The sequence below is a fragment of the Accipiter gentilis genome, chromosome 11 (assembly GCF_929443795.1).
Source record: "Accipiter gentilis chromosome 11, bAccGen1.1, whole genome shotgun sequence".
NCBI classification, from domain to species: Eukaryota; Metazoa; Chordata; class Aves; order Accipitriformes; family Accipitridae; genus Astur; species Astur gentilis.
The window spans coordinates 326,233-336,397 of record NC_064890.1 but is presented as its reverse complement, the minus strand read 5'-3'; the positions used below and the strand labels follow the sequence as shown (position 1 = coordinate 336,397).

Sequence of the window (10,165 nt, the reverse complement as noted above, 5' to 3'; positions counted from 1 at the left end):
CCGCCCCGCCCTTGTTAAGTGCGTCACGCGCGCGACGTCTGGCCCCGCCCGCCGTCACCGGCGCGACGGTGCGCCATGGCGGCTGCGGGACTGTCCGGGAGGCCGCTGCAGCTGACGCTGGCGCTGCTGAAGCCGGACGCTGTGGCCCACCCGCTGGTGCTAGAGGTGAGAGCTGGGCGGCCTGGTCCGCCCCGCCGGCGCCGTCCGGCCCGGCTCGGGCCGTCCCCCTCCGGTCTGTCGGTCCGGTCCGGGGCATCCTGGTGATACGCGTCGCCCGCCCAGCCGCTGCGCCTCTGCCCGCAGGCCGTGCACGAAACCATCCTCAGCAACCGGTTCCTCATCGTGCGCGCCAAGAAGCTGCGCTGCGGACGGGAGGAGAGCCGCCGCTTCTACCGGGAGCACGCGGGTAGGCGGGCCGGGGCGGGCGCAGCGGGCGGACAAGCTTGGCCGGCGGACAGGGCCGGGGCCGGCGGAGCTGAGCCGTGCGACTCGGGCCGTCTTTCTCCCGCAGGGCGGTTCTTCTACCAGCGGCTGGTGGAGTTCATGGCCAGGTACCTGCTGTGCCCGCAGCCGGGCTGCGCGGGGCGCGGGGAGGGAGCTGTCTTTGCTTTGCAGGTGGACCCGTGTCTTGACTGAGCAGTGCTTCTGCATCGGGAGGGGTCCACCTCGGCGTGGGATGCGCCTCGTCAGGAGCTGGTGCTTGTGGTGTACCAAGGTGGAAGGCTCCGGGCTCGTGGGTGGAGAAGTGTCAGGAACCAACTCTGCTGTAACAACAGCAGTACTTGGGGGGGGGGCATCCCCCAAAGGTTGTGGGTACCATCACCTAGGAGGAGGTCATTCGTGCAAATGCTTTGCTTCTGAGGCATGGTCTCAATGTCTGCGTCCCCTCCCAGAAAGCACTGCATGGCGGTTGCACTTTGTTGCTTCTTTGCGCTTTCTGTATTTATAAGAATGAATGAGCTATGCCCTTTTGTAACCTTATCTACTTCTGCTCTTCCCTGGTCCTTTTCTCAGTGGCCCCATGTGGGCTTATATCTTGGCCCACGAGAATGCTGTACCCCTCTGGAGATCCCTGATGGGACCCACGAAAGTATTCCGAGCTCGAAACAGCGTCCCGGACTCCATCCGAGGAGCTTATGGCCTTACTGACACCAGGAATACCACTCACGGCTCAGGTAGACCTGTTCTTCTTGGCTGAGTGTTGGGCAAAGACTGGAGCTCAGGGAGGTGTGAATGATGGTATTTTGCCTGCCTTTGCTTGCTTTCCTTTCTGGGAGTCAGAGTTAATGATTTGTTCACTTCTGCAGACTCCAGTCACACCTGTCCTGGTGCAATCAAGCCTGGCACTTTTCTTTATGGCTTCTGCCATTCCCTTTAGAACATAGCACATATTTGTGGTGCCAGACTGGCATTTCTCATCCTGTTTTCCTCTGTTTTCCAACAGATTCACCAGCATCAGCCAGCAGAGAAATTGCCTTTTTCTTCCCGGAGTTCAATGAACAGCTCTGGTACCAGCAGGAAGAGCCACGTCTGCGCTCTGGGCAGGTGTATTACAATGCAGAGGAGCGTGTCCACTGTGTGTTCAGGGATGAAGAAACAGAGTTGACCTGAATTACCCGGGGGTATGGTTTGCTGAGCTGGAAGTAGCTGCTAGGTGCACTGTTTAGGTCAGCCCCCTAACAAGATATAGAGCCATGGTATGTTTTAAGGAGTATGGGGGAGGGAAAGACCTAATGCATATTACGTTGTGCTACCTGGGATTATGTTATTCATGCAACATACAGGTGCTGGGGCATTTTAGGAAAAAACTTCTCAAGTAGCAGTACTCCAGCTCGATATAGAGGTCTAGCCATGCAGTTCACTGGTCCTTTCTGTGTTTATTTGGATATGAGCAGTATGGGTGAGTTCATCAAAGGGATAAGCGGAAAGGGAGTTGCTAGTTCCAGTTAGGATATGATTGGTTTTGCTGATAGTAGGCCTCAGATTCTTAATATTTACTTTGTTCCCACAGTCCCTTATGGAGAAGAGAGGGGAAAAAGAATATGAGAAAATGCAGTGGTAAGCAGGGCAATATTAACTCTCCTGTCCTTGCTTTCCTGGTTCCAAGCTGAGAAACAAGGCTGCCTTCAGTTTTGTATCGTGATTCATATCTTAAGCATCTGGCAGAGGGCACAGTTAGAAGCCATTCTTGAAAGGAAAGCAGCATGTTCTGTTGGTTCAGTTTTGTCTGGGCTGAGAAGCCTGGGACAGAAGTGCCAGGGGAAGTTGCAGAACGATGTGGAGTAGTCCAGTGCCTGTGAAGGATCTTCTATTTTGTGCTTTTAGATTGCCTGGGGCATGAGATGAGTAGTTCTGATGAAACTTGATAGTGGCTATTAGAGCTGTAGATTTCTTGAATACATAATAAAAAGCCAGAGAAGTTAATTCTGGTGCACAGAAGCTGTAGAGTTTCTGCCCAGAGCTCAGCATTGAAGCACTGAGTTACATGTCCTTTGTAAATTATATGGACAAAGTCATTATCCAGATAACTGATAAAATTATTATATGGTGGTGCATGAGGACTTGGTTTTGAGGTACAGTGCAAGGATCTGACATGCTTATTTACGTTTTCCTGTTTGATGCATTTCGAGATCTGCTCCTGTAGGAGTTTTTAATCCATTTAAACTGTCCCCCTAATAGCTTCTCACAATGCTGATTTTTTTTTTTTAATTAAGGTGCTATGTTGTACTGAGTGAATTTCTTTTGGATAATTTCAAATGCACTGTGTTGGTGAAGGTACCTTTGTAGTAATGTACTTGGGGTAAGAAGTTTGTTAGCTTGACTTAATTTTCTGAAGCTATGCATGACTAGCATTGATGATACTAGTCACTAAAAGCTGTTGACAGAGTCCCGAATTTACTAGTGCATTATTGTGTCACAGATCAAAGGCAAGTTACTCTTTGTCTAGTTTAGGACAACTATGTGAAACTTTGGTCGTTTGATTGAAAAATGTTTAATTGTAGGAAGTGCTGCCGTAGAGCTTCCTTGATTAAATACATCAGTATTTTTCTTCCTTCCTTACTATTATATGAGGTTAAATGCAGTCACTGTTTTGTTCCAGGTACAGATCAAAAGGATGTGCGGAATATTTCTGCATTTTTTGCATTGCTGCTTTTATTTTCACCAGCAGTATCCAATGGTGGATCTGTTCATGATCGAGTATGTGTTTATACAGGTCTGAAATCTTGCTGTCCTTAATGCTACTGTCAGTTGATATTTTATTGATTCCCTGAGTTTCTGTTAAATTATGTGTGGTTTTCTTGTAACTATTAACCCGTAATTATTTTTTTCACCTTTCTTCTTTAGATTGTGCTTTCTTTTTGGATATTAATTTGGGATATCATTAAATGATAGTTCCTAGCTTACACTTCTAATTTTAAATGTTTGGGTTTTTTTTTTCTCTAGTCACTTGCAATTATTACATTTGGGGAAACTGACCCTTTCAAAATTTCAAGTACGGGTAACACTGGCTTAGGGGCACTGTATTTTCACAGAATGATTATCAGATCACAATCACCATTACTTAGATAGCTGCCAGTTGTTGTGTCCATATTAACATTTCTTTGGTCCACCAAGACTGTACCTGTGTAAAGGTGGTCAAAAATGTACAGTCCCATTTCTCTAGAGTCTTTATTTTGCAAATCTAAAGATGGTCTGTGAACTTTATCAGGAGATCTAATATTGAAATATTTTGTGTTAGATGCAGGAGATAGTGTCAAAAATTGTTTTTAATATCAAAGGAAGCCTTTGGATATATGAGATGACAGCAGATGCTCTCTGTTTTGAGGATTCTTATGAAATTACTTTTTCTTTTTCTTTCTTTTCCCCTCCTTGTAAGTGCTCAAGAAATGGTTTTTAACTTCTTTAGTGACACTTAGCATCTGTTTTGTATACCTCCTGGTGCCTCTCGGTCCTGTGGTGAATCACCTTACAGAACTAGGTGAAACCTCTGATATTTTTTTTATACTTTTATTTTTACACCTGAGCCAAACTATTCTTAAGAAATCTTGGTAATGCCTACTACGTGCTATTTCTTCTCTTTTCATAAAGATTTTTTGTTGCTTTAATTGAGTTCCAAACATTGTAAAATAATAAAGGCAAGTTATCTGAATGCTGGCTTAGCTTAAATTTGTAATGTCTGATGCTGCAACATGTCTCATGCACAGTAGACATTTTTACTTTGGTTGTTGTTCTCTTCTTACTAATGCTTAAACGTCTTTTGCCTGTTGTTTATTTGCACAGAAGCATGGTACCTGAATATTAGACTGAAGGATGCTGAACCATACAGTTTCTGTATTCTACAGTTTTCTAGAGAAAGTGCTCCAGTATTTCACAGAAACACTACAGTCCTGTTAACATAACTTATCCCACCAATTGTTTAGCTTCTAGACCTTTCCTTGCACTCAGGAGATGGGACAGATTTCTGAAGAATTTCCCTGGAACATCTCTTCTCTGGAAAAGATAAATGTAGTCCCATTTTAAACCTAAGTACTCAACTTCAACAACAGCTTGCATAACTGACTACTCTTTTCTTTTTTATCTTTTTTTTTTTCCCTAGGTGTTTGAAAATATGAAAGCCAGGTTTTGTTTATCTGGGGTATTTTGGAAGGAAGGGGAGCAAATAAAGATAAAAATCTCTAGTACTAGATAGTCAATGGGGAACCTAGTGTAAAGGTGTTTGAATGCAAGGGCAGTTCATGTCCTGGACATGTTAGTAACTGGGGTCAGGATCTGATGAAGAGAGATGGAAAGTGTTTTTGCCTGGAATCTACCAGGGCTTTGGACTGTGTATCATGTAGATATGGTTGTCTTGCTTCTGGACCCAAGCAAGCCTATGAAGCAAATGTGGATCATTACATAGGCATGAGTACAGTCTGTTGTGTGTGGGTTTTTTTCCCCTTGCTTGTACTTCTACCTTATCAAGCCCAACATTAAGTTTGGTTAATAAGTCCAAATCTAGCCCCTACTTGACCTGTGTTGGGCATAAGGTGGGAGATTGTTATTCTTCTGTGATATGGAGAAAACAGTCATGGTCTATTTTTTCCTGCAGTTCTATGTTCCTCTTGCTCTTTGGTCTTCCTGTTCTGTATATATAGAGTTTAGGTTCTTGAGGACTGAGATGCTTGGAGCTAGTGGAAAGCTTTACGCTCAATTCATAATAAGCCAAGATATTAATGGGCCATGATGCAAGTACAGACAGACTGTAAAGTATAGCAGTATCTCCTGGCATTACACTCTTTCCATTGCTGAGAATAGAGCTGTGTATGACTTTCAATCGCAAATTGGACCTCTTGCAAAACAGACTTGCTTTAGAGCCAGTCCTGTGACACAGGTAATAAAAATGCCTCAGCAATCATCTGTCTCAGGATTTTGCTGCCAGAAGACTTATACCACCTTGAGGAAGGCATTTACAAACAGCAGGTGAAGGGCAGGCGTGGCAGCTGCAGTTTGCTGCAGTCACCTCAGGTTTTGTGCAGCTGTTGTGTACTGGAGGTGTCTCAGATGCAACAGCAGATTCTGGAGAACCTTTGCACCAGCAGCTGCTTAGTGGCATATTCTCTCCAGGAGATATATCCATAGTCACAGCGTTGATAGAGGAAATAGCATGGCCAGCAAATGCAGTCCAAGGATTCATTTAGTGTTGTTTAGAATCTGCTGGTACTCTTCACCTCTGCGCTATCCTACAGAAGCCAATTTGGAGAGTCCATCACCTGCAGCATGGAAAAAAAAGGTGCTTATTTTTGTCTGTTTTAATCTGATCTGCCACTATTTCCACGGAGTGTCCTCTCCTAGTGCTGCTGGATTTCATGGAGTCATAGAATCATAGAAAAGTTTGTAAGGGTTGGAAAGTTGGAAGGGACTCTTAAAGGTCATCTAGTCTAATCCCCCTGCAATGAGCAGGGACTTCTTCAACTAGGTCAGGTTGCTCAGAGCCCCATCCAACCTGACCTTGAATGATTCCAGGGATGGGTCATCTACCACCTCTCTGGGCAACCTGTGCCAGTGTTTTGCCACCCTCATTGTAAAAAAATTTCTTCCTTGCATCTAGTCTGAATCTACCCTCTTTAAGTTTAAAACCATTACCCCTTGTACTATTGCAACAGGCCTGACTAAAAAGTCTGTCCCCATCTTTCTTATAAGCCCCCTTTAAGTATTGAAAGGCCACAACAAGGTCTTCCCCAGAGCCTTCTCTTCTGCAGGCTGAACCACCCCAACTCTCAGCCCGTCCTCATAGCAGAGGTGTTCCATCCTGCTGATAATTTTTGTAGCCCTCCTCTGGACTTGCTCCAACAGGTTCATGCCTTTCCTGAATGGAGGACCGCAGAGCTGAATGCAGTACTCCAGGCAGGGTCCCACAAGAGCAGAGCAGAGGGGCAGAATCACCTCCCTCGGCCTGCTGGCCATGCTTCTTGTTACACGGCCCAGGATCAATCGGCTTTCTGGGCTACAAGTATGCGTTGCTGGCTCATGTCCAGCTTTTCATCCACCAGTACCCCTAAGTCCTTCTCAGCAGGGCTGCGCTCAATCCCTTCATCCCCCAGCCTGTATTGATACTGGGGCTTTCCCTGACCCAGGTGCAGGACCCTGTGCTTGGCCTTGTTGAACCTCATCAAGTTCACATGGGCCTGCTTCTTGAATTTGTCCAGGTCACTCTGGATGGCATCCTGTCCCACAGGTGTGTCAGCTGCACCACTCAGTTTGGTGCCACCTGCAGACTTGCTGAGGGTGGGCTTGATCCCACTGTCTAGGTCAGATGAAGATACTAAATAGTACTGGTCCCACTATGGACCCCTGAGAGACACAACTCATCACTGATCTCCATCCAGACATTGAGCCATTGACTGCTACTCTCTAGATGTGACCATCCAACCAATTCCTTATCCACTGAACAGTCCATCTATCAAATCCAAATCTCTCCAATTTAGAGAGAAGGACCTTGTGGGGGACCATGCTAAAGGCCTTGCAGAAGTCCAGATAGATGACATCTGTAGCTCTTCCCTTGTCAACTGATGTAGTCACTCCATCACAGAAGGCCACTAGGTTGGTCAGACAGGACATGCCCTTGGTGAGGCCATGCTGGCTGTCTCAAATCACCTCCCTGTCTTCCATGTGTCTTAGCAAAGCTCCTAGGAGGATCTGTTCTATGATCTTCCCAGGCACAGAGATGAGGCTGACAGCTCAGTAGTTCCCAGGGTCCTCCTTTCTACCCTTCTTAAAAAAGAGTGTAATGTGTCCCTTTTTCCAGTCACTAGGATCTTCACCTGACTGCCATGACTTTTCAAGTATTATGTATGAAGAGTGGCTTGGCAACTACATCAGCCAGAATATATAAAGGGGGCTTATAAGAAAGACAGAGTAAGACTTTTTACCAAGGCCTGTAGTGACAGGACAAGGGGCAACAGATTTAAACTGAAAGAGGGCAGGTTTAGATTAGACATATGGAAGAAGTGTTTTATGCTGAGGGTGGTGAGACACTGGAACAGGCTGCCCAAAGAAGTTGAGTATGCCCCATCCATGAAAGTGTTCAAGGTCAGGTTGGATGGGCCTTTGAGCAACCTGATCTGGTGAAAGATATCTCTGCGTATGGTGGGGAGGTGGGGTCGGGTGGGGTGGTGGACTAAATGATCTTTAAAGGTCCCTTCCAACCCTAACCATTCTGTGATTCTATGAAAAGTCATTCCAACTCTGACTTTCATCCTGTGCTAAGCATAAAGGTAGCTGGGCTAGCTCAAAGCCTGGCATCCTGGTACACTGCAGCAGGCATACTTGCTGCAGGGATTCTCACCTGCTGACAGAACCCAGACTCACCACTGGCAGAGTACAACACCAGGACAGAGACTGAAAAAAATGCAGTGAGCACAGAACTGCCTGCAGATCATCCTCCCATCTGTTTTTCTCTGCGTAGTGTTTTCCAAATTGTCTTGAGCCTGCGGTCACAACTTGTGTTATGTCAGAGTGCCACCCATGTAAATTACAGTCCAGTGTCACCTAGTATCTGTTGTCTCTTTACATGAAATGCTGCATGTGGGGGCTTGGGTCCAGTGGTGAGTTGCTTTAACAGACCCTGTTAAAAGTGTATAAATAAGAATTTATTTTCCTAGAGGCATGTGCCAGAACACACATGAAGCATTCAGTGTGGAAAGATACCTGGTAGTTGCCACCTTGCACCACGGTTAGTCTCTAGTTCTTATAGGAAGCCTTTTCTTTGAAGAAAGTTCCTAATGTCGTGGAATTTTTATCCCTGGCAAAGGGACCCCTTTTCTGCCGTTGGAAGGGAATGAACCCATTCTGTTGCTGCTTTTGTTCAAAATTAATGGAGCTGTTGTATTCCTCCTTTAGCTTTCTGATCAGAGGAATGATGTTTGTAGGTCCACATATGGAAGGAGAACAGAATTCTGTCAACTTTATTTCATGTTTATTTGACAGTTTTCATATGCCCTTGTGGGCTCTGGTCCCTCTGCAAGATGCACGTCTATTATCTGACGTGTTTTCAGTAAAGCAGTCAGGAGTGGTCAAAAGGCAACTGAACAATAGGAATGATGAAGAAAGGGACTGAGAACACACTGTAGAGACTTGCACATCTCCCAGCACCACTTGACTCCCTCTCTGTGGCAGCAATTGGACATCTATTACCACCCCAGCCTTCTGATACCTGACATCACACTTCAGCACATAATTACTTGGTTTCTTAGCTATTTGCTCTGGATTTCATTGTTTTTCTGTTATTTTACTGACAGGTTTGAAGACTCTATGGGTTGGTGAGATAGTTGCCTATTCCTGCACGGAAGACACATGGATATGTCCAATCCACAATTTGGTGCAATTCTGGCAGTTTAACTGATGATTGGCACTGGAGAAAGGCTCATTGAGGACATGGTTGCTACCGTCACAATCTAAGACTGCACTTTGTTAATACCTTGGTACTTTCAGTACTGAGATGGATTGAATCTCTTTGGCATGCAGTCTTCCCTGAACATACTACTGTTTTGCCTGTGATTTTATTCTATGGCTTCTTTGTCAGGGACCTCTGTCTTTACTAGGTCCTTGTCTTCACAATGTGAAAACAACAGACCTGGTATAAGACCAAAGCCGTGTATTCTTTGGCATCTTACAACTTCCTTCTATTTAGCACTGTAAAGTAGGATTCATCTTTATAAGAAAGACAAGTGGTTCATGCAGTTGGATTTAATGAGACAAATCTTGTCTTTATTGAAACCGGCATTTTACTTCTTCACAGTCCTGGAAAGAGTTGGACACCAGCTACTGAAAAAAGGATAGATCAAATGCAAAAAGGGAAATACTGAATAGCAGTAGAGCCCCTGAGTATGGTCTGAATTGTGGCCATGCTGGGACGAAGGAGAGGACTGACCTGCTGCTTGTGTACCCACGTGTCCTCTGCAGCTGTGCTCTACTGCAGCAACATCCTGGAGTCCTCACCCATGATATACAGGCTCTGCCACATGTACCTGAGTCACAGAATCATAGAAAGCTGAAGGTTGGAAAGCACCTCTAGCGATTGTCTAATCCAAAATCCCCACCTCAAAGCAGGGTCCCCTAGAGCAGCTTACTCAGGACCTTGTTTTATCACCCTTACAGTAATAAAAAAAAAAAAATATTCTTATGTTTAAGTGAAATTTCTAGCATTTCAGTTTGTGCCTGTTGCCTCTTGTCTACTCCCTGGATACCACTTGTTTTCTTTACTGCCTCACATCAGGTGTTTATACACATTGATAAACCTCTCTGAGCCTCCTCTTCTCAAGGCTAAACAGCCCCAGCTCTCAGCCCCTCCTCACGTCAGATGCTTAAATCTCTTAATCATATTCATGCTGGACTCCAGTTTTGCCCAGGCTTGTATTGGGGAGCCTAGAACTTGTCACAGTACTCTAGATGTGGTCTCACCAGGGCCGATAAGAGGGGAAAAGATCTCCCTCGACCTGCTGGCAATGCTCTTGGTAGTCCTAGCTCATGGTTAGCTTGTTGCCCATCAGGACAACCAGGTACTTTTTTGCGAAGTTGTTTTGGCTGCCCAGTGGAGTATTGGCACATGGAATTATTCCTGTCCAGGTGCAGGACTTTGCATTTCCCTCTACTGAACTTCATGAAATTCCCACTGGCCCATTTCTCC

General features: G+C 45.5%; 1 protein-coding gene across 5 annotated transcripts; it reads left to right on the top strand.

Annotated features, from left to right (window-relative positions):
• The first annotated feature begins 56 nt into the window (after positions 1–56).
• NME6 (NME/NM23 nucleoside diphosphate kinase 6) lies at positions 57–9,750 on the top strand. 5 transcript variants are annotated; one of them, XR_007507669.1, is made up of 6 exons: positions 57–165; positions 283–406; positions 512–551; positions 1,015–1,175; positions 1,445–1,697; positions 3,101–4,150. XR_007507669.1 is itself a non-coding variant. In XM_049814123.1 (6 exons), exons 1-5 carry the CDS (start codon positions 76–78, stop codon positions 1,609–1,611), a joined length of 582 nt encoding a protein of 193 aa, XP_049670080.1. In that variant the 5' UTR covers positions 57–75; the 3' UTR covers positions 1,612–1,622; positions 8,778–9,750. The 5 variants fall into 5 exon arrangements, 4 of the variants coding, with proteins under 4 accessions (XP_049670080.1, XP_049670079.1, XP_049670081.1 ...); XM_049814123.1 differs by lacking the exon at positions 3,101–4,150 and adding an exon at positions 8,778–9,750 and having other exon boundaries at positions 1,445–1,622; XM_049814122.1 differs by having other exon boundaries at positions 1,445–1,622.
• The last annotated feature ends 415 nt before the right edge of the window (positions 9,751–10,165 follow it).

Excerpts from the sequence above, each read along its gene's own strand:
- NME6 (XM_049814123.1), top strand. The coding sequence starts at position 76 with ATGGCGGCTGCGGGACTGTCCGGGAGGCCGCTGCAGCTGACGCTGGCG. Across the intron at positions 166-282 it reads CCCACCCGCTGGTGCTAGAG|CCGCTGCGCCTCTGCCCGCA; the intron begins GTGAGAGCTGGG and ends TCGCCCGCCCAG. Across the intron at positions 407-511 it reads CTTCTACCGGGAGCACGCGG|GGCGGTTCTTCTACCAGCGG; the intron begins GTAGGCGGGCCG and ends TTTCTCCCGCAG.